Source organism: Trichosurus vulpecula, chromosome 5, assembly GCF_011100635.1.
Source record: "Trichosurus vulpecula isolate mTriVul1 chromosome 5, mTriVul1.pri, whole genome shotgun sequence".
In the NCBI taxonomy this organism is placed as follows: domain Eukaryota; kingdom Metazoa; phylum Chordata; class Mammalia; order Diprotodontia; family Phalangeridae; genus Trichosurus; species Trichosurus vulpecula.
The window spans coordinates 210,413,082-210,438,103 of NC_050577.1; the positions used below are offsets into that span (position 1 = coordinate 210,413,082).

The 25,022-nt window shown below is 39.6% G+C and overlaps 1 protein-coding gene and 1 pseudogene across 1 annotated transcript in view; both read left to right on the plus strand.

Annotated features, from left to right (window-relative positions):
- The window catches only part of DBX2 (developing brain homeobox 2), a 64,705-nt gene extending 41,726 nt beyond the window's left edge, over positions 1-22,979 (plus strand). Inside the window, exons 3-4 of the mRNA XM_036759707.1 lie at positions 5,202-5,389; positions 22,576-22,979. Of these exons, the coding sequence (XP_036615602.1) occupies positions 5,202-5,389; positions 22,576-22,902 (515 nt within the window). The 3' untranslated portion in view covers positions 22,903-22,979. The remainder of the gene's footprint in view (positions 1-5,201; positions 5,390-22,575) is intronic.
- On the plus strand, positions 25-1,298 carry LOC118850361 (annotated as a pseudogene).
- Positions 22,980-25,022: the final 2,043 nt, after the last annotated feature.

Genomic DNA, 25,022 nt, shown 5'->3' on the forward strand with positions numbered 1-25,022 from the left:
ACTAACCACCACGCATGAGTGTATCTCTATCTGTGCTGGCCGAGCTGGTGTCCAGATTGGCAATGCCTGCTGGGAGTTGTACTGCCTGGAGCATGGTATTGAGCCTGATGAGCAGATGCCAAGGGACCAGAGCATTGGGGGAGGAGATGACTCCTTCAACACCTTCTTCAGTAAAAGAGGAGCTGGCAAACATGTCCCCAGAGCAGTGTTTGTAGATCTGGAAACAACCGCCACTGATGAAGTTTGTACTGGAACCTACCACCATCCTGAACAACTGATCACTGGCAAGGAAGATTTTGCCAATAACTATGCCTGTGGGCACTGCACTATTGGCAAGGAAATCATCAGCTTGGTTCTAGATAGAATTTGGAAGCTGGCAGACCAGTGCACAGGTCTTCAAGCCTTCTTGGTTTTCCACAACTTTGGGGGTGGGACTGGCTCAGGTTTCTCTCTGCTGATGAAATGTCTGTCTGTTGATTATGGCAAGAAGTCCAAGCTGGAGTTCTCCATTTACATAGCCCCTCAGGTTTCCATAACTGTGGTGGAGCCCTATAACTCCATTCTGACAACTGACAGCACCCTGGAGCACTCTGATTGTGCCTTCATGGTAGACAATGAGGCCTTCTGTGATATCTGTCACAGAAGCTTTGACATTGACCAACCTACACTAATCTGAATTGCCTCATTAGCCAAATTGTGTCCTCCATCACTGCCACTCTCCAATTTGATGGTGCCCTAAATGTTAATCTGACAGAATTCCAGACCAACCTGGTGCCCTATCCCTGTTTCCATTTCCCTCTAGCCACTTATGCCCCAGTCATCTCTGCTGAGAAAGCCTACCATGAGCCTGCCAGCCAGATAGTGAAATGCCACCCTCGCCTTGGTAAATACATGGCTTGCTTCCTGCTCTGCCATGGTGATGTGGTTCCCAAAGATGTCGATGCTGCTATTGCCACCATCAAGACAAAGTGTAGCATCCAGTTTGTGGATTGTGCCCAACTGGCTTCAAGGTTGGCATCAATTACCAGCCTCCCACTGTGGTTCCCGGCCAAGGTACGGTGGATGGTGTGCATGTTAAGCAACCTACAGCCATTGCTGAGGCCTGAGCTCTCCTGGACCACAAATTTGATATGATGTATGCTAAGCATGCTTTTGTCCATTGGTATGTGGGGGAGGGCATGGAGGAAGGAGAGTCCTCTGAGGCACAGGAGGATATGGTTGCCCTGGAGAAAGATTATGAGGAGGTTGGTGTGGATTCTGTTGAAGGAGAGGGTGAAGAGGAAGGAGAAGAGTACTAGGTACCCCTGCCATAAAACTCTGCAGCATGTCACATCCAGAACTCGTCAGCTTAAACACACTTAGCTTATCTGTTACCTAAGCAACTGTTGGGAAGGTACCATGATAGTATGAAGGCACACTATCAAAACTATGATCGTGCCTAGATTTTTCATTTGTCTCTGTAAAAAAATTTCCATCATGTCTATGAAATTAACGGTTTTAAGGAAAAATGCAAAAAAAAAAAAGTATGGATCAATTCTCTGCTACTTGTGCTAATTTTGGCCCAACAATTAACACCAAGAAAACACAAGTTCTCTACCAGCCAGCACCACACTGTCCATACGTGGAACTGTCAGTTACAGCCAATGGGAAATTCTGAATGCTGTGGAGATGTTCACTTACCTTGACAGTGCACTTTCCAGGGATGTCTACATAGATTCTGAGGTTGATGCATGCCTTGCCAGAACTAGCTCAGTGCTTGGGAGATTATGAAGGAAAGTGTGGGAGAGAAGAGGCATTAGACTACCTACCAAACTGAAGGTCTACAGAGCCACTGTGCTTACATCTTTGTTGTATGCCTGTGAAATCTGGACAGTCTACCAGTGCCATGCTTCCATTTGAATTGTCTTAGGAAGATTCTGAAGATCACTTAGCAAGATAAGCTAACAGACACTGAGGTCCTTTCTTGAGCTGAACTGCCATGCTTTCATACCGTACTGCAGAGAGCACAGCTCTGATGGGCCAGACACATTGCTTGAATTATATTTGTTCAATTTGGTTTTTGCTCAAATTACATTTGTTCAACAATTAAGTGTACATTTACCTAAAAGATTTTCATGGAGAACTCACACAAGGGAAGTTCTCACACAGAGGTCAGAAGAAATGATACAAAATACTCTCAAAGTCTCTCTGAAGAACTCTGTAAGACATGGGAGATTGGCATGAAACCACCCAGCGTGTCATGCCCACATCAAAGAATTGCAATAGCTCAAAAGAAATGTGAGATGTGCAAATTTAGTGACATCTCCATTCCAGATGTTCATATGGACTCTCTGTACCTGACCTGTGGTAGGGCCTTCCAAGATCATAGTGATCTGATCAGCCACAGTCAGATACACTGTACCTTGACCCTAACATAGTGTTGTCATTTTGGTTCTCTTCCAGAACAACAGACAACAACCAACAAGAGGATTCTTCCTATTTCTACTTTACATTTTGGTTCTAAGAGATCTGGGCAGTGTCCTCTCAAGATTTCTTGAAATATGGCTTCTGGACTCTTTTCTTATGGCCATGGCTTTCATGGCTTTTCACTAATTCTTAAATTATCTCTTATCTATCTGCTTTCCAGGTCAGTTGTTTTTGCTATGGGCTATCTTATATTTTCTACTTTTTCTATTCTTTTGACTTTGTTCTTAATATTTCTTGTCTCATAGAATCATTGAATTCTACTTGGTACATTGTAATTTTTGTGGAATTGGTTGCTTCAGCATGGTTTTGTACCTCTTGTACTTAATTACTTTTCCTATTCTTTCTTCCATAGTTCTCATTTCTTTTCCAATTTTTTTTCCCTAGGGCTCTCATTTCACTTATAGAAACATTTTTAACTCTTAAGAACACCCTCTTTCTTCCCTTATTCTAGCTGAATTTGTAACTAAACTGTGTTTTCATTTGAAACTTTGTTTGTAGGTATTGCATTTATTCGCTTCTCGGTTTTGGTTTTAGGCATCCCAGGCTCCTTAACAGCTCTTTATTGAGGATGCCTTTTTTTTGGTTGTATTTTATTTACTCACTAATTCTAGGCTCTACTTGAGGGTATATCAGGACCTTTTTTTGGGTCCTGATACTAGGGTTCTATTGCTGACTTCTCTAGTTATTGAGTACTGTGTACGTCAAAGGTCTTTTTGTCTGTTCTTGGGTGAAATCTGACCACTGTCCTCCTGGCCTGAGCTTTGCAAGCTCCCAGTCAGTTTGAGTGTGACCAACACAGTTGCAGGATTGCCCTGGTTGAAGCTTCTGACCGAAGCCCCTTTCAGCTAACTGAAAGGAGCTTCCTCCTGATCCTGCTCTCTCACAGCTATACAGTTTCAGGTTCTGGTTATCCTGGATCTTTGGTTCTTTGACTCTTTATGCTTGCCCTGTTACATAGCTATAGGCCCAGACTCAGTCTACACTGGCATTGTCACCCAGCTCCCAGGTCAGAGTGACATAGCTTACTGGCTCATTTCTGTTCCTGTTCCTGCCGGGCACACAACTGCAGGCCTAATTCATGTTCCTTGTCTGGTTTATAGACAATAGGCCCCAGTCTAGTCTCAGTGCTATAAGGCTCGATATGGGCCTTCCTGGTTGAATCTTCTTCCCAGTGCCACTGGCTTCTAGTTCTCTCACCATGTTGGCTGGGTTGAAAAAAAAATGACTCACCCCTGGATTTGGACTTTGGATTTTCTCTTCATTACCCAGTCATCCATTTTTCTTGGTACAGTAGATAGAGTCCTGGTCCTGGAGTCAGGAAGACCTGAGTTCAAATCCAGCTTCAGATACTTACTAGCTTTGTGACTCAGGGCAAGTCACTAAATCTCTATTGTTTTCAGTTGTCTCATCTGTAAATAGGGTCATAATAGCACCTCCCTCTAATGGTTGTGAGGATCAAATGAGATAATAATTGTAAAGTGCTTAGCACAGTATCTGCCACATGGTAAGCACTATGTAAATGTTATATTATTATTATCATCATTATCGTTTGTTGGGGTTGTTGTGAGGGAGAGCTAAGCTGTACTGCTTCATTTTACTCCACCATCTTTTCCAGGCTTTTATCCTTTCCTTTAAAAAGTGCAATTCTTTTCTTTAAATCCTATTCCTCCATAGATGCTTCCAGCAGATGACCCCTCACAACCTGTTTTACAGAAAGGACTTCCTTGGGTATCCTTAATCCTGGATTGTAGAGGTGAGGTACTAGAAGATGTGGGAAGGAATGGAATCTAGGCTAATACTAGAGAGATGATGGAGGAGAGAATAATTTTCCTCTGATAGTGCATAAAAAGATAAAGGATGTAGAATCACAGATTTAAAGCAAGAAGCTAACTTAGAAATCTTCTAGTACAATCCTCTCATTTTACAGTCAGGAAACCAAGGCCTAGAGAGCTTAACTGATTTGCCCAAGGTCAAACTGGTTGTAGGCCTTTCCTCTTTAGCACCTCTACTTTCTTCTTCTATATGGCCTTCTCACCTCTACTTTTATGGATACTCAGTTTTCTTCTATCACCCTCCTACAGAAGCTGCCCTCTTATTGGCTTTTTGCTTGCCAAATCCATTGACCTTTCTTCACTCCACATGATTGGCATTTCACATTGTTGATATCTTCTTACAATTCTCTCCTTGGACTTGCACAATACTATAGTTTTTCCTTTACTTTCTCCTAAACTTTAACTGAGAGTCTATCCCAAATCTCATATTATTGGCCTTCTGCTTGTCTCTTTAAATTGTATATCTTTCAATAAGTTCACCAACTTTCAAGGCTGCTTCTTGCTTCAGTCTCATTTCAGATTCCTGTGGTACATAGACTCTAAGTAAGTCATTTTAGTTACAGCATAATATAATAGAAAGTGCACTAGATTTGGAGTAAAAAAAAAACCCCAACAACAAAAAAATCTGGCTTCAAATATAGGATCTGCCACTAGTACTATCTGTGTGATTTTGAACAAGCTTCCTCATATGTAAATTGAGAGAGTTGAATTGGTTGATCTTTAAGGTCTCTTTGAGTTCTAAATCCTACAAGACTACATTTAATAAGTGACTATGGTCCTTATTATTTAACTTGAAGAGTCTAAATTGATATTTATTCCTCAACTCTCATGTAATGCTTGAAATAAACTAAATACTTATTCTAGATTACACTAAATTCAGCTTATACCTTGTGTTTCCCCTAGGAGAGGATACCATGTTGCCTCTACTGACACAGGACTCCAATTCCAAAGCACCAAGAGGAATTTTAAGAAGAGCTGTATTTTCTGATGACCAGAGAAAATCTCTGGAGAAAATGTTTCAGAAGCAGAAGTATATCAACAAAACAGACAGAAAGAAACTCTCTATCAGTTTGGGACTAAAGGAGTCACAGGTACTAATGGATAAAGTATTCACAGACTTTTATCTTTTCTCTTGGACTTGCATTTTATCTTCATTTGCCTGGGACTTTAGCCATTGGCATTTAATAAATGCTTGTCAAACGATGAGCACAATTGAATCTCCATTAATTTTAGCTCAATCAACCAACCAATAAAATCAATCAAAAACATTTATTAAGCACTTACTATGTGCCAGACACTGTGCTAAATACTAGAGATACAAAAATATTCATATTGTGTACTGTTGTTTGTATTTGAAAATTAGTCTGTTTGCAGATATGGCCAACTTTTGGTAATGGGCTCCTTGGTTCTACCCTAATAAATAATGATACACTTCAGGTTATACAAGACTATAGAGTTTGTCTCTGTTTTTAGATAAAACTGTGTTCCAGTGGACTTTAGTTTTACTGTTTTCCTCCTTCTTTTTCATGATCTAAATCTAGATCTAAATCAAGATCAAGTCTAAAAATGGTGTGTGTGTGTGTGTGTGTGTGTGTGTGCTCACATACCATTTATTAATGTCTTTAACAAAGGGGCAAATCACTTAATTTACCAAGTTTTCAGTTTCCAAATGAAGGAGTTAGACTAGATGATGTCCAAGTTCTGACAAACTCTGAATCCTATGGTCTTGATTTATTCTGTTTATCTCAAATATAGGTCTTTTATCTATATTTTTAGCTGAGTTGGCCTTTCAGTTAAGTTTTGAATGGCTCTTAGTGACTTTAAAACTTAGGAGAAGTTGATTAGATTAGATAAAGCATTTGATTGCTATGTGCCAGACATTTTGCTAAGACTGGGAATATAAGAAAAAGAAAAAGAGAGACAGTCCCTATCTTCAAGAAACTTACATTCTAATGGGGGAAGACAACAGTATAAGGGAGCTAAAAAGATATAATGGTGGTGAGGAGAAAGATATTCACTCAGGATAAGGCATAAAAGTCCATAGAGTCAGGACTGTAACAGGTTAGAAGTGAGTATGGCTGGCTTGGGCACTTCTCAAATTTGAGATTCCAGGAAGAAGCTTACTAGTTGGAGAAGAGGGCTGCGGGGTTGAAATTATCTCCAGAGTAAGATGACACAAAGGAAAGGTGAAAAGAGTTTGAAACTCATAAGCAAGCCTGGTCTGAAGTGAAGATAGCTTTCTTATCTACAAATGGGATAGTTTCAGTATATCTGCTTTAATTTATGTAAAACTTTCTTTAACCCATTAATCTTTATTTTGTCCTATGTTTTTACCTCTGTATTTATGAAGATGCATAGAGAAAATGATGGTTCATCACAACAACCCTCCCCCTCCCCACCACACAATTAAGTAAACCATTTTTTAAAAAAAGTTTATAGTCTTGGGGATCTCTTCTCTTTTTGCTATATACCATCTCACTTTCTGATCTCAGCTGTCATAGGTTTAATTATCATCTCTTTGCAGATAAGTTCCATGTGTATATCTAGTCCCAGTCTTTCTGCTGAGCTAGAATATTACATTACTAAATGACTCTCAAGACAGCTCAAAATAGATGCTCTGCAGGCATTTCAAACTCAACATATCTAACATAGAAGTTTCCCTCAAAACCTTCCCCTCTTCTGTACTCTAATATGAGAAAACCACTGGTAATGGCAAGTAAAGTGGGACTTTTTGTTGTCTTTTGTTTTGGAGTATTGTAAAGGCAATCAGCAAATAAAAAGGTCTTCTCTTCCCCCAACCCCACCCCTCATTTGAATAGGCTTCAGGTGGGGCTCCAGGTGGGGCCAATGAAGGGAGGTCTGATTATATCTTCTCTCCCAAGTAGGCCCAAAACCCCTAGCTACTAGATGCTAAGCCTATGTGGGCATGAAGTCCCCAGGGTCCTAGGAGAGTTGCTAAGACCAGAGCCAATAGTAGGCGCCTGAGTTCTGGTTACTCAAATGATGTTGTAGTCGATTGGATGATGTCTAACAACTGTATAGAAACAGAGAACACAGCTTGGAGATTGAGACGTGGTGGAAGCAGGCAAGGAGGAGTGGCGGAAACAGAGCCAGCAGAAGCTGGAAGCAGAAGAAGCCGAACCAGCAGGCACTACTGAGAGCAGGACTGACCTGAGTGCAGACCAGAGAGTGCTGAGCAAGGGCTTGAAGCCAGTGGGTAATCTTCTTATTGGAGGGCCCTAGCATTGGGGGAAGTACCAGTATGATTTGGCTTACTGCTATAATGTTTCTCTGTAACCTCCTGCCTACTATTGTGAGGTGGACTTATTGGGCCTAGAAGGTTTTGGCCAGGATATCGAATTGGGGACATTGGTCCATGGGTCTGCTACTTTGGAGCTTGAATAAATGCTTTAATTCCTCTGCCTTCTACTTAGAGAATTCCTTATATCCCGTGATCCTGAACCATTCAGGCACATTCATGATTTTCTTTGAAATCATGAATTCCGCCTTTATGTTATAAGTACTTCTCAGAACTAAGGCAATCAAGTGCCTTTGAGTCTTGCCTTTGTTTCAATCAAGAGTTTTTGATTGAATCGTGAGTCTTTGATGACCTCCTTAAGTCATAGAAAGGCTTAGGCCACATGGGTTTGAGTCATATGGTTGTGACGCCCTCTGACCCTGAAGAAGTATATATATACTCTGAAGTTAGCATTTTGCTTGGGGCTCACTCACTGGAAGAGTGTTGTATGATTTGACCAGATGAGACTCTGGGTAGCTATGATGGAGACCCCTGGGTTTGAACAACCCAGATGTTGGTGCTTCTCTCTCTGGTAACTATGTATGCAATGTCTTAGACAGACAGCTAGAAGCCTGTCTGCTGATTTGTGTTATTTTGCTCTGTTTATATAATTTCTGCTTATAATTTCTGTTTGTGTTTTCTCTGAAGTCCAGGGTTCTGGCTTTTCCCCCTGAACTAAGTGAATGATACATGTATGTTTAATTAAAGTAAGATTGCTAACCCCTTAAAGTTGCTTTCCTTAGAAAAGCAGATCAAAGAACTTGTGCTAGCTGCCTTCCTATGTGCTGGTGTTACACCCCTACAGCAGCTGCTAGCAACATTATTGTTATAATACTATCCTCTCAGTCATCTAGACTAACTTATTCCTGGTGTTATCCTCAACTCCTCACTCTTAATAATGCCATATACTCAATCTGTTGCCAAGGCTTTTTCCTTCTACCTTCACATTGTATCTTAGATATTTCTCCTTTAGTCCATTCATACAGCTACCACCCTTTTGAAAGTGCTTAACACCTCATGCCTGGTCTATTACAATAGCATTATATTTTGTGTCCTTGCCCCAAGTATTTCCTCCATTCAGCTGGCAAAATGATTTTCAAAAATCACAGGTCTGACAATGTTATCGTCTTACTCAATGAACTCCATCGGCTCCCTATTACTTAAAGAACAAAAGACCTAAGCACTCTGGCAATTAAGCTCTTTATATCCTGACCCCTTACTACTTTTCCAGTCTTTTCTTTCCTCTATACACTCTACTATCTAGCTGTACTGGCCCACTTGTAGGTCCTGAGATATGACACTTTTGTTTCCCTGTCTTTGAACTGGCTCTCCCTCAGGCCTGGAATGCTCTGTCTCCTTACCTCTGCTTCTAGGTTTCCCTGTATTATTTCAAAACTCAGCTCTTTTTGTCTGCCTATCATGTTCCTCCCAAATTCCAGTGCCTTCGCCTCTCAGATTACCTTTTACTTATTCTGTATTTTGTATGTACCTATTTATATGTTGCTTCCTTCATAAGAATGTGTACTTTTTGTGGGCAGAGATTGTATTTGCTTTTATAGTCTGATTTAGTATAGAAAATACATGCTACCCTTAATGAATGTAATCTCTGACCTTGGAAGGTAAGCAGGGTAGAGCCTAGACAGTACTTGAATGGGAATATTGGGTACCTAGGCTTTATTTTTGATTTGGAGAATAGTATCATGGTATATTGGAAAGAGAATTGGTTTTGGAGCCAGAAGTCCCAGATTGAAACTCACCACTGTCACTTGTGACCTATGTGACCTTGCACAAATGAATTTCACCTCTTTGGCCTGTTTCCTCATCTATAATATGAGGGAATTGGACTATACAGTTTTAAAGCTACTTTCTGCCTTTAAATCTATAACTTTATTATTCTTAGATACTAGGTACTAGGGTTAGGAAATCTCATCTTCAAGCCCCAGCTCTACCTTTGAGTAACTGCGAAATCATGGGGAGATCACTTAACTTCTCTGTACCTAGTTTCCTCATTCACAGATACGGGCAACAATGTTTTCTTAAGATATCTCATGGGATATTTGTGAAAATAAAAAGAGATAATAAAATGAATAAATATTCATTGAGCACCTATTGTGTATAAGGAGACATTGTGCCAGATACTGGAGAAGAATAATAGTTGGCATTTATATAATATTTTGAGGTTTGCAAAGTGTTTTATTGTCCTCAGAACAACCTAGGTATCTCAGGTATTATTATCATCTTCAATACACAAGTGGAGAAACTGAGCCTGATTAGTTAAGTGGCTTGTCCATGGCCATAGGGCTATTAAGTATCAGAGATGAGATATGAACTCTGGTCTTCCTTACTCTATGTCTAACACTCTAAACACAATATGAGTTTAATAAAAGCACAAGACAACAATATAAGTTCAGTTGTTTCAGTCATGTCTGGCTCTTTGTGACTCCATTTTGGGTTTCTTGGCAAAGTTACTAGAGTAGTTTGCCATTTCCTTCTCCAGGTCATTTTACAGATGAGGAAACTGAAGCAAATAGGATTAACAGACTTAGCCAGGGTCATACAGCTAGTGTCTGAGGCCAGATTTGTACTAGGAACATGAGTCTTGACTTCAAGTCCAGCATTCTAGCCACTCTACCACCTAGCTGCCATATGAGTGGATACAAGATAATATATAAATAATTTTTAAACCAATAATAGTCATAGTTATATGATATCAGAGCAATATTTATAATCATCATAAACTTAAATATGTCTTTGAATCCACTAGAATACTTAAATATAGAAATTAGAGGTCTTAAAAACATCTGTGCTGTGAATAGAAAAGCTATACATGATTCAGGAGTTAGGGTCTGATTACTACTGGTATTGTCTAATAATAGCTATGATTACTGTTGGTTTCACTTCTGAGGTAATCACTCTTCCACTGTACTTTCTGTAATACATGCTCTGCAGGTAAAAAACTTGCCTTCATCTTATATCTTTTCCTTTCCCACTCCTTTCATATTCTCTCTCTCCCTGAGACCTGGCTCCCTTTTGATCACACAGCTTCCCTGGCCACCCTTTGTAGCACTGGTTGACTTTTTATTCATACCTTCTTTCCCTTCTCCTTCCCTTTCCACTTCCCCTGCTAACTCAGTGGTTATTGTGGAAATATTGGAATAATCTTTGCTACCCATTACTACTATTTAGACTCTGATTTTTCCACCATTACTCATCATCCTGATCATTTGAGGTTCCCCCAATCCATGTCTACCACTTAATCAAATCTACTATTACCTGTTGTTTATTGACCTCTAGGACCCTTCCTACCTTTCCTCAATGAGTTCAGTGCCTGGTTCAGTTTCTCTTTCCTCCTCAACTACTTCCTTCCTACTAGGAACTTCAATATACACACTCCTTCAAACACCTTCACCTCCTAGTTACTCAACTTGCTCATTTCCTGTGACTTCCAACACCTCCACCCTCCCTTAGCTGCACACAGAGATGGTCATACTCTTGATCTTGCTATCATTCATAAATGCTCTGCTTACATATTTATGAACTCTGTATTCCCTTATTTGATCATGACCTGTTGATATTACACCTATCCTTCAAAACCTCCCCTTTGCAGTGCCAAACTTATCACTCCAGCAATAGCTACTTTTTCCTCCCTTCCTTATCTTGACCCCTCAGTGAAAGAATTCAATTCTTTGCTGTCCTCTTCACTTGAAACTCTTACCCTCTCATCTTTGCCTTATCAAGACTCATCCCTAGTTTACTCCCATCATTCTCTGCTTTCACTGCAACTTATGTGCTGCGAAGTGAACTGGATAAAGTCAAGAAACTGCTGCCTGGATCTACTGCAAATTTATGTTATGTAATAGCAACTGGGCCCTCATTATGGCAAGTGTAATCCTTTTATGCTTCCATAACTGACTCACTACCCCACCCACCACAGTGATTTTTCCAAACCTTTAAGCCTCTTGGGCTTCTCCATTCCCCTACCCACTCAGGTAAGAACTTTGCTTACATATTTCACTGAAAAAATTGAGTCTATTACCCAGAGCTTCCTCTTCTCCCCACCCTCCTCAACTCACATATCTCAAATACCTCCTGCTACTATCTTTTCTTTCACCTCCAACACAATGATATGGCTTTCTTGCCAAAGCAAACAGGTCTACATACAGAAGTAATAACATTCCATTCTGTGTTCTCCAGCAGATTGCTCCCTCTGTCATCCCCACTTATGTTCAGTCTCCACTTCTGTTCCTCCCACTCTTTTCTTAACTCTCTATACCTTCTGGCTTCAACATTCAATCAAAACTCCAAAGTTACTAATGATCTCTTCATTGCCAAACTCTTTTCTCAATCCTCATCCTTCTTGACCTCTCTGCAGCCTTTGACACGGTCAGTCACCTCCTCTTCCTCTTTCTCCTTCTCCTTTTTCTCCCTCTCCCTCTTTCTTCTCCTTCTTCCTTTTCCTCTTCCTTCCTCTCTCTAGATTTTTTTAGATAATCCTCTTTCCTGGTTCTCCTCTTATCTATCTGATTGCTCTTTCTATCTCTGGACCTTCACTCAGGTTGAGCCCACTAACTTTAGGTGCTTCACTGGGCCCTTTTCTCTTTTCCCTCTATACTATATATAGTATACTATAGTATACTATACTATATATCTATACTATATCTATACTAGTATATACTATACTTGATCATCTCATCAGCTCCCATGGATTCAATTATTATCTCTATGTTAATGATTGAGATCTATTTGTTCATCCTTAACCTCTCTGCTGACCTCTAGTCTCACATCTACAGCTGCCTATTAGACGTCTCAAACTGGATGTCCTGTAGATTTCTTAAACACAATATGTACAATATTGAACTCATCTTTCCCCCAAAACTGTCCCTCTTCCATACTTTGTCATCCAGACTCACAGCCTAGGTGTCATTCTCAACTCATCACTCTTTCTGACCTCTCCTCCCCAAGCCCCCGCCCCACCACAGCCAATCTGTTACCATGCCTGTTGATTTTGCCCTCATAACATCTCTCATATATGCTCCCTTCTCTCCCCTTCCATGATCTTGGTACAAACTCTTAATTACCTCACACCTGAACTATTACAATAGCCTGCTTGTTGATCCCCCTGCTTCAAGTATCTCCTCACTCTAGTTCATCTTCCATTTTTAGCCAAATTACACTTCCTAAAGTGACTGTCACCCCCCTCCCACAAAAAAAGAAAGATTCACTTCCAAGTTGTTGTTGTTGTTTAGTTGTTTTCAGTCATGTCCTACTCTTCATGATCCCTTTTGGGGTTTTCTTGGTAAATGTACAGGAGTGGTTTGCCCTTCTCCAGCTCATTTTACAGATGAGGAAACAGGCAAATAGGCTTAAGTGACTTGCCCAAGGCCACATAGCTAGTAAGTGTCTGAGGCTGGATTTGAACTCAGGTCTTTCTGACTCCAGACCCAGCACTCTATGATACACTGCACCACCTAGCTGCCCAAGATGAAATATAAAATCTTTTGTTTGGTGTTCAAAGCCCTTTGTAACCCCTCCCTCCTAAAAACTTTTAAGTCTTTTTACATTTTATTCTCTCCCTCCCACATGCGCTGAGATCCAGTGACACTTGTCTCTTTTTTGTGCCTTGAACAAGGCATCCCTCTCTACTCTGGGCATTTTCCCTTGTTGTCTCTCATACCTAGAACACTCTCCCTTCTTATCTCAGTCTCCTCACATTTCTGACTTCCATCAAGTCCCAAATAAAATTGTTCCTTCTAGGATCGGGATGCCTTTCTTGACCCCTAATGCCTTTCTTCTGAGATTATCTACAATTTATAATGTATATATCTTACTGTACATAGTTGTTTGAATATAGTCTCCCCAAAGAGCCTGTGAACTCTTTGAAAGCATGGACTATCTTTTGCCTTTTTCTTGTTTCCTTAGTATTTATAGCACAGTATCTAGTACATATTGATCACTTAAATGAAAATGTATTGATTAATTGACTAGTCTGTGAAGACTAATTTGAAGGAAAAGTCTCTTCATGTGTCTTAAATTCAATAACTTAATTTTATGTATTTCTAACAATCACTTACAAAATATAAGGATGCAAAGTTGAAGGATAACAGAGTCCTTGCCCTCAAGGAGTATGCATTGGGTGAGAGTAGGGAAAGAGGGAATAAGACATATACAAAAACAAATATGATAACAAGACAGGATGTGATTAGGGCAAGGGAGAGCTCTAGACAAGATATTATAAGAAAAAAATCTGAAGAGAATGAGATTACTTTGTTAGAGTAAATCAGGGAATATATCAATATATCAAATAAATTGATACTAAAGTAAGAAAAGATCCCATTGTTGAGGAAGTGGATTTCAGAATCTGTTCTGCATGGAAGTTAGAAAGAGCAGTAAGAGCAGCTAGTACTCCAATTTGCCTAGAACATGGTAAAGACTGTAAGGGTATATCTAATTTGGCTTTCAAGTAGGTTATGGAGGCCCTTAATAACAAGTCTAAGCCATTTCTATTTTATCTTTTAGGGAATAAAGGGCCATTAAAGGTTCTGAGTAGAGGAGTGGCACAGTCATATCTGTGCAATAGGAAGATTTTGGAAGCTATCTGAAAAATTGATAGACTGGAGACAGCACACTTAAGAAGCCACTACGGTAGAACAGGAAAGAAGTAATAAGGGTCTGAACTATGTTGGTAGTCATGCATGTGGAGAGAAGGTACTGGCTCTGGAGTTAAAGAAACTGGGTTCAAATTCTACCTCTGACACTTTCTTCTTGTCTTGAGTATGTCACTTAACCTTCTTCATCTGTAAAATGAAAGGCTTGGACTATTTGGCCTATGGAGTCTCTTCAATCTCTTTGGAAGATATGTAGACTTAAAATTGGCAAAACTTGGCAATTGATTGGATGGGGTGAAGGAGAAATTTCCAACTTGGTAATTTCCCTTTCTGACCATAATCTCCTATTCTTTTTTTCTATTTTCCTCCCTCTGCTTCCTACCATGATTTTAATCCTTCCTACCTTCTAATTTTCCCTTTTCATCAGCCCTCATCATTTGTGTCCCTACCCAACTTTCCTGTTTTTTTTAGGTAACTTTATTTCATCAGTGTAGGAAACTCACAACAAAGAAACTTCCTCCACCAATGCAAATCAGCAACTTTAAAACAGAGAATCATAAATACAGGATTAAAAGTCATTTTATAGATGAAGAAACTAAGGCCCAGATGTTATTGTGGTTGAATTGTTTCAATTGTGACCTGCTCTCTGTGATCCCATTTGGAATTTTCTTGGCAAAGATACTAGAGTGGCTTGCCATTTCCTTCTCCAGCTCATTTTACAGGTGAAGAACTAAAGCAAATAGGGATATGTGATTTGTCCAAGATCACACAGCTAGTAAATGTCTGAAGTTAAATTTGGACTTGAATTGTCCTGACTCCAGGACTGGGGTTTTATTCACTGACCCATCTAGCTGCCCCAAGTCCCAGGTAGATTAAATCTACCCAAAATAAATCTACCCAGGTAGATTAAACTAAACCCAAGATCATATGATGCCAAGTTTAGTACTTCTTCCTCTGCTTCAACTTGTCTAAAACTTATAACACTAGACTTGGGCACTGAGAAGTTAAGTGACTTGTCATTGGTCCCCTCACTAGTGCATGGCAGAGGGACTTGAATATAGTTCTTCTTATTCCAAGACTAGCATTCTATCCATTAAGCTACATTTACTTCCTTTCTACAAGTTCTTAACCATGGGTATAATTCACTTTCTGCTTTCTTTCCTTCTACTCTCCATCCTCAATTGTCACACATTGTTAGAGAAAGTAAAGAAGTAATCAAATTGGAGCAACTAAAAAATGATGGCAGCTTTACGGTTCAGTGGATAGAGCATTGTGCCTCCAGTCAGGATGACTAGAATTCAAATTCAAGTTCAAATTCAGCCTCAGATACTTACTAGCTGTGTCACTCTGGGCAAGCCATTTAAACTTTGTTTGCCTTAATCCACCAGTTCCCCTCTCAGCAAAAGAGTTTAACCTCATTTACTGGCATTGATGAAATCATGCAATGGAGGCTCCCTCAAATTCCCTTCCCTCTTTTACTTCAAAATTTCCCTATATCTTTGCTCATGGTCTCTTCTTTACCTCCTGTTAATATGTTCAAAATGGAACTCATAATTTTCCTTAAACTCTTCCTTCTTTCAAATTTTCCTATTACTGTTGAGGGTACCATTATCTTCTAGTTGCCCAGATATACACTCTAGTGTTGTATTTAACTCCTCACTTACCACATGTTCAATCTGTTTCCAAGTCTCATTATTTCTACCTTCAGAACATCTCTTCTATGTTACCTTCTCTTTAATCACACAGCCACCACACTGGTGCAAGCTGTCATCACCTCACACTTGGACTATTGCAATAGCTTTCTGGTTGTTTTCCCTGCCTTAAGTCTCTCCCCACTTGTATTAGCAAGCACCCTAGCTCACCCAGAATGGCCTGCTAGCACAGGTCCTTTGATTTGCTTTTCTAAAGGAAAGACAGCTCAAAAGGGGTTAACAATCCTACTTTAATTAAAGATATGTAAGTAAAGAAGGTAAAGGTCAGCACCCTGAACATGAGGAAGATACAAGCAGAGTGAAATTAGCACAGAGATCCAATAGACAGGGCTCCAACTGTCTTACCAGAGTAATACATCACCAGACCAGGGGAGCACTAACATCTGAGTTCACAAAGCTGGGGGGTTCCTTAACAATGGCTACCAGAGTCTTGTCTGGCCAGACCACATAGACCTCAGGCAAATATTCTTCCCATGAGTGAGCCCCAAAGCAAAATCTAACCTCAGAATATATATGCACTTTTGGCTAATAGGCTCAGAGCCAGAAGGCATCACAACCCTCATGACTCAGTGCTTAATTAGCTTAATACCAAAAGGTGTGAAAGCCTTCCTGCAAGCAAGCCTTCCTCTTAGCAAACTTCCCCTAAGGAAGCTTCCCCTTAGGCAAGTTCCTCCCTCAACGGGCTCTATGTGACACAGGTTGTATCATAGCTGTAAACTGGGTTGGAGCTCAAAGCAGCAAGACATCCATATTAATTTCTCTCTGCTTTATTTTCTCCACATTCAGGGTGCTGACCTTTCCCCTGAACTAGTGAATGACCTTTACCTTTTTTACTTACATATCTTTAATTAAAGTAAGATTGTTAACCCCTTTGAAGCTGTCTTTCCTTTAGAAAAGCAGATCAAAGAACCTGTGCTAGCAGGCCATCCTGGGTGAGCTAGGGTACTTATTAATACGTTTGGTGTAGTCAGCAGGATCTGCAAAGACTAAAGGAAAGTATGGGGTTTTGTGGGCCTGGGATAGTTTTGCTTTTTGTCAGCAATCTGAGAGAAACTGAATGAGCAACCATATCTGGAGTGGTTTTCTGGGTGCTCAGAGCAGGGCCCCTGGGAGATAACCTCTCCTTCCCCTTCCCTACCCTACTAGCATTCCTGAAGAGACAGGCAGGAGCAGCAGCTCTTGGAGGAAATCATGCTTGCGGGAGGTGGGGATGGCCAGAGCTAGAGCCAGGGTTCAAGTGGAGTAGCTCTGCTTCAAACTGTGCTGGAGGGGTGGAGGCTCTGGAAGTGTGCCCAGAACCCAGACCTGAGTGTCCTCTCCCCATGTAAGGCTGGGGAAGGATGAGCTGCCCTGGAGTTGGGGTGGATTCCAGTCAGAGATAGAAGCTGGGGGCATGAGTCCCTAGAGCCTGTGTGTGGCTCTGTGATGTGAGACATGGAGTGAGAGCAAAGAACTGCCTGCATGTGAACCCAGGCAGGAGCCAGAGCCGTTGGCCCTTGGACCTGCAGGAAGAGAAACCCCAGACCTTGGAACTCAGCTCCGGGGCAAGATAGAAATTTTGCCGCAAGGCAGGAATGCTAAGTTTGCTCTCTTGCTGTGTTCCCCTGGGATGGTTTGGGATCCAGGGGTGTGGAGTTGCTATGGTGGGATTGGGGAAGTGCCATTGCCCCTGGGGACCCACCCTGTTGGCTTTGTGTCCCAGCTGTCCCTCAGCACTTGGAATTGGGGGCTGGAGCAGTGTTGGGACTTGGACTTTTTGGCATGCATGCACCTGAGATCGCCAGGTGGAAGCCTGCAATGGTGGTGTGGGGAGAAGGACACACCCCCAAGAGGACTTGTACTTGCACATTTTTGCTTTGGATTGAGGGTGTTATAACCTACTGTGATCTAGGGGTGGATCACTGTTCTCTGCTGCCCCTGAGGATATGTTGTGCTAGGAAAGACCCTGGCCTGAGATCCCCTGATTATATAAACAAGGATTTTGAAATGTTATATACTTTGTGTTTGTTTAATGCCATGTGGCCACCCTGGTAATAAGTTGCTATGTATTTTGCAGATGTGAAGCTCATGATGTGTGAGGGTGTTTTTTTGGGGGGAGTTATGCTGTACTTATTTCTTAAGAGATGTTAATGCCTATCCAGATACAAGTTGCCCCTAAAGTCCCATCAGTCTATGTAATGAACATGTAAGATCTTGGAGCCCAATATAAGGTTAATGGAATATAAGATCTTCCCCATTCATAAACAGGCCTATGTGACCACATGTGTTCCCTTTCTTTTTACCTTGGAACAGAGACCATGTTCCCAGATCTAAAGGTATAAAGGTATGGGTATTTCAACTATGGGTATCTTGCTGATTTGAGCTCCAGCCCATTTCTAGCTGTGATACACCCTGAGTCACATAGAGCCCACTGAGGGAGGAACTTGCCTGAGGGGAAGCTTGCTTAGGGGAAGTTTATTAAGAGGAAGGTTTGCTTGCAGGAAGGCTTTCACACCTTTTGGTATTAAGCTAATTAAGCACTGAGTCATGAGGGTTGTGATGCCTTCTGGCTCTGAGCCTATTAGCCAAAAGTGCATATATATTCTGAGGTTAGATTTTGCTTTGGGGCTCACTCATGGGAAGAATATTTGCCTGAGGTCTTTGTGGTCTGGCCAGAGAAGGCTCTGCATAGCCATTGTTAAGGAACCCCCCAGCTTTGTGAACTCAGATGTTGGTACTCCCCGGGTCTGGTGATGTATTACTCTGGTAAGACAGTTGGAGCCCTGTCTATTGGATCTCTGTGCTAATTTCTCTCTGCTTGTATCTTCTCCATGTTCAGGGTGCTGACCTTTACCCTGAATTAGTGAATGACCTTTACCTTCTTTACTTACATATCTTTAATTAAAGTAGGATTGTTAACCCCTTTTGAGCTGTCTTTCCTTTAGAAAAGCAGATCAAAGGACCTGTGCTAGCAGACAATCCTGGGTATGCTAGGGTGCTTGCCAATACACCATTCCAGTCCATTTTCCACTATGCTATAAAAGTGATCTTCTTAAAGCCATAGGTCTGGCCATGTTACTTTCTCTTTCAATAAACTCCAGTAGCTGTCTATTATTTCCAAGATCAAATATAAAATGCTCAGTTTGGGATTTAAAGCCCTTCATGATGTGCTCCCTACCTATTTTTACAGTCTTCTTAAATTTTCTTTTCTCAGTCTTTTTTGTGGTCCAGCAATAGTGGCTTTCTTGATGTATTTCACATATTGAATCTCCTGACTCTGTTCATTTTCACTGGCTGTCCTCCTTGTCTATTAATACTTTCTCTCCTTACCTTTTCCTCTTGACCCTTCACAAGACCCAGCTCAAATCTTACTTCCTGTGAGAGATTTCTCCCCTTCCCTTCCCTCTCCCAACTAGTCTTATTTCTACCTGTTTTCATGTTGTCTCCTTCAGAGTGTGAGGTCCTTGCAGGGAGGGACTCTGTTTTTACAAACTTAATACTAGAACTTAGAGCAGTGACTGACTTAATAAATATTAAGTGATTAATAAATGCTGGTTGACTTGAACCAGAAGAAAAGATATGAGTTTCTTTTTCCCTCTTCTGAGCTTTATACTTGTGTCATTGATCCCATTCCTTGTTTTTTCTCAAAGTCCTTGCTTCATCAGTCACCTTTCTTACAGTTTTAATCTTTTTTTATTCATTGGCTTCCTTTTTCTGTTGTTTCCAAATTTGTTCAGCCTCCTCTATCCTAAAAAGAAATACTTTTCCAATCCTACTGCCATCTTGAGTTACTATCCTCTCTTTCTTCTTCCCTTCATTGTCAACTTCTCTGAAGAGTAATATCACAAGCTGACATTTAAATGGCACTTTACAAACCACTTTACATACATCTCCTTATATTCTGTTTTGTCTTCTTTATCATTCATTCCCTGAATCTCTTTTGACCTTGCTTCTAACCTACACCATTTGGCTGAAACTGCTCTCTCAAAAGTTTCCTATCACAGATCTAAGGCCTTTTCTTCTATTATCCTCTTGAACCTTTCTTTGATTCGACACTATTGATCTTTTCCTTGAAGCTCTATTCCCCTAGGTGACACTTCGCTTTTTATCTACTCTTCCTCCTCTTCTAATGCACTAAACGTTGGCATTTCCCAATGCCCTGCTCTTGGCTTCTCTTTTTCTATACTATTTCTGTTGGCAGTCTCATACATTCCTGTGATTTCAACTGTCGATTTTAAGTGTCTGACAATCAAATCTACTTTTGTACCTCTGACCTCCTATCTGAGCTCCAGATCCTTATTTTTGACCATTTTCAATTGATAAATATCTCAACCTGGATGTCCAGGTGGCACCTCAAATTCAACAAATCTAACACTAAATTTATTATCTTATACTTGAGATATAGCATATGCATAGCTCTTTGCAAACTTAAAGTACTATATAAAATTATCTGTTATTACTACACATAAAACATACTCTTCTCTTTCTGACTATATTGTTTTTGCTAATGCCTCACTTTTTACATTCAACCAGTTATTAATTCCTTTCAGCAGTATCCCTTGGATCCTTTCCCTTTTCTTCATTCTCACAGTCCCATAATTCAGGCCTTTAACACTTTTTTGCATGATCTATTGGAGCAGTCATTTAACTAGTCTCACTACTTTTAGTCACTCCCCATAAATATAGTTTTCTACATATGACTACCAGGTTAAACTTCCTAAAGTATAAATTTCATCATAACACACCCATTTCAAAAATTTTTAACACTATCCAAAATCTACCAAATAAAGGTCAAACTCTTTTTTGGGGAGATTCAAATTCCTTTTATGATTGGGTCTCAGTGACCTTCAAGTTATATCTGTGACTTTCCAGTCATGATTCCTACTTTAATCTCACCTGTGTACCATATGCATATACCCATGTAAATGGTCAGGGCTGATTGAAGTTTCTTGAACATATCATGGACTTTTCTCTTTCTGTGATTGCACTTATTTATACTATTCCCTTTGCCCTCAACTTTACCTGTCTAGTTTCTCCTAAATCTTAGCCTCCCATTACAATGCTATCTCTTTCAAGAATTCTCCTCCTATCATTCTAGGAAAAAATAACTTCCCCAGCTGCACATGAACACTTACCATCTCCTGCCCCCCACCCCCACCACTTATTGTACTTTCACTTTCTACTCTGTATAACAGTTACTTATATACCTGTCTTTTAAAAAAAAATTTAATCTGTTAACTCTGTGAAGGCAAGAAGTAGACCTTAACATCTTTCTGTGTTCTTCGAATATATACCGCCAAGGAATTCCTTCTCAATGCAGGTCTGTGACTTCCTTGCAATTTATAATCTTAGTTCCATTGAGCACTGAGAGGTTTAAGTGATTTGTCCAGGTCACAAGCCAGGCTATGTCAGATGCAGGCCTTGGACTGAAGTCTTCCTAGCTTCATGGCAACCCTCTAGCTGTAGTATCTCCATTGCACTATTAGTTAAATACTATGTTATAGAATACTGTCCTCTCAGAGAGATTGATGATAGACTATTACTTTAGGGGAATTTTCCTCTTGTTCTTAAGAGAAATATTTGATTGAGATTTTCTTTCTAGTAACTTTAAAACTTCATACTGTTGAAAGATCTTAATTTAAAATATTTGGAATTTAGAATATTAGGATAAAAAGAGGCATATGATATGAGTGGGGAAACAATCTAGACTTGAAGACCAGAGAGGACTGGAATTGCATCTTGCCTCTAACACTTAAAAGCTGTGCTTTTATTGACAAGCCATGTTGCTCTGAATCTCAGTTTATCATCTGTAAAATTCAGACAATAATTCATGCAGTATCCCCCACAGAAGACTGATGTGAGGAACACATGAGAAAATATAAATCAAGCACTTTGTAAATCTTAAACATTTTAAAATAAGTTGTTATTATTCGGAAGAAAATAAAATGAATCATCTCTCAGAGAACAGGAAATTAAAGGATTTTCCTGAGTAGCAATATTAAACTGACATTCAAAGACATGGGTGGTAAGGAAAAGAAATATTTTAAATATAAAGAGAGAATTAACTTCTAGAGGACAGCTATCAGGGCATCCTTATGAGCTAATTTACTTGTCTTAGTTTAATATTATAATCACTTATTATTGACTGAGTCCCAATTTTACTACTTACTTCTAGGAGAAAGTCAGGCACTTTCAGAAATTGCAATAGCCTCCTTAAAGGGTTAGGACCTCCTTTTGTACATTATAGAAGACTAAGAAGTCCATTAAAATTATTAATTATTATATTAATAAAGTTTTCATTGGAAGAGAATTGGCCTCAATGAATTCCTGTTGAATTAGTATATCTACCAAATGTTATTTGTGGTCTAAAATTGTGTGGTCTCTAAGTGTGTCTGACTTTCTTTTAGGCTGTAATCTATATTCCCATGTATGTATGTATGTATGTATCTATCTATCCACATGTATCCATGTATCTCCAGGGATATGTGCTGTGTACAGGTTTTCCAGGTCTTTGCTGGGTACTAATTATATATAATACTAACATTTTATGAAAAGTACCTATAAAAAATCACAATGCCAGGTTCAGCTATTCTTTTTAAATCATCTTTGGCAGAGGTAGAGGAAAGAAAACAATTGGGTAAAACTATAAGACCAATTACTTGTTCAATTATTTTTACAAATAGGTGAAAATTTGGTTTCAAAATAGAAGAATGAAATGGCGAAACTGCAAAGAAAAAGAAGTACTTTCCAACCAGTATATCAAGGAAGAAAGTTTTCAAGAGAATCAAGCTTCAAGATCTACTCTAGGCTTCACATCCCCTTGTCCCAGAATATGGAAAGTATCTCAACAGCACCCAAGTTCAAGATGGAGGGAAATTTCACCAGAGCCTTCAGAAAGACTAAACTATGAAAATTCATTGCAGCTACTTCCACAAGCAAATTCCTATCATTCATTGTATTTGTATTCTGAAGCAGACACTAGAGAGAAGGGAATTACTGCAGCCATATGAAAAATAATTGAAAACTATGCATTGATTACAAAAGCAGAAACTTGAAACCAATACTCTTTTTAAGCTAACAATATTGGAATACTAAAACCAATTAGTTTGTATATCACCAGTGTTTAAGCTTTTAACACCACTGGGGAAAAAATGTGAGAACTGGTATTATAAGAAGTATTTTCCATAATCCATTTTTCTCTCATTTTGTCACTGTTTTTATGCTAAATTTGTAGTTGAAATTGCAAGGAAATATAAGTGCAAAATGAAACCCAAATTTGACTTTGTTTTATTTCACTGCTTCATATGTGTACATAAGTATATGTGTATGTACTTATATACTTCAATACTTGGAATTAAATCAATGTGGGAACTTCCTTTACCAATGCAGATCACAACTCATCTGTAGTTTATTTGATTTTCTTTTATAGTTGTTGTAGCTGATCTGATGATAAGCCTCTAATAAATTAGCTAGGTTGATGCATGGACAAAAGGTATGCATTCAATCACCAGGTCTATATTCAAAGCCTTTCCAATTTTGTAGCACCTGCTAATATTTATTCACCTCAAAAACCAGGTGTTGGAGTGAGACTTTAATTGAGAGTCTATATGTACATCCTTTTATATATTTATAGGGATATATTTATATTTATAGCACTGTGTCTATCTATATGTATTAACATGCGTACACATTTCTCTATGTAGCTATATGTTTATATAGATGTGTACACAAATATTTGCATATAAACACACATAGGGTAATAGGATCATGAATTAGGACCTGGAACAGACCTTAGCAGTCTTCCAGTCAAACCCCTTCATTTTACAGATTAAGAAATTGAAGCCCAGAGGGGTTATCAGTCAAGAAGCATTTATTAAGTGCTTATTATGGTCCAGGCATTGTGTTGAGTTCTGAAGATATAAAGAAAGGAAAAAAACCATGATCCCTGCACTCAAGGAACTATATTCTAAATGGGGAGACAATGTGCAAACAACTATAAACTGTGGTGAGTAAATGCAATATAGTCCATGCACGATCAGTTTATTAACAGTGCTAGACAGTGAGTCATACTGGATACCTCAGTAAGGCCAATGACCCCAATGAAAAGGGGTGGATACTTTTTATTGGCATGCAGGAAATGGAGGGGCATCTGGGTAGTTTTGGAATATTAAAATTGGCTATACTAGGGAAAATGGGTGGCATTTAGGTGTGGCTAATCATGTCCCTCTCTGACAATTAATGAATTTTAATTACTTTATAGGACTCACCTCCTGTAATCTTGGCTAGGAAACCAGAACCATTGGGTTTGTTGTCTCCTTGGGGGATATCTAACCTCCTCTAATTGTGCAAAGAGAGGGATGGACTTTTATTTTGGGGGGATGGCACCAGGTTAAGCTGGTTGGGGCTTACAGACAACAAGAAGATGTCCCAGGGGCTAATTGCATGAGTGACAACATTCCCTTTCAACCATACCCTTAAAGTAACCAGGAGGAAAAATTGCATTTCTGAGCAAGGTGAGTTCAGGCAGATACAGACTCAATTATAAAATTCAATACATCACAAAAATCAATTACATTGTAAAATCAATACAATAGAAACCAGAAGTATTATTAATTTTAATCTTTTCACAATGCATAGGAGATACACTATAAATAGAAGGTAATCTTAAAGGGAAGGAACAAAGAATAGGCAGGCTGGGGGTGGAGTGGGGAGTGAAGAGGTCTCTTGTAGAAGGTGGAATTTGAGCTGAGTTTTGAAGGAAGCCAGCAGACAGTGGTGAGGAGGGAGAACATTCTAAACATGAAATGGAAAGGCATGGAATTCAGAGATGGAGTGCTGTGTATGAGGAACAGCAAAAAGGCCAGAATCGCTAAATTGCTGACTATGAGAAGTGAAGTAAAGTATAAGAATGTCAGAAAGATGGGAAAGGGGCAAATTGTAGAGGCTTTAAAAGCTAAATAGGATTTTGTATTTGATATTGGAGGTAATAGTCACTAGGTTTTATTGAGTAGGTAGGTGATATGGTTAAACCTGTTCTTTTAGAAGATCTCTTTGACAGGATGGAAAACAGTGGAGAAATGCTTGAGGCAGGAAGAACAATTAGAAGTCTATTGTGATAGCCTAAATGCGA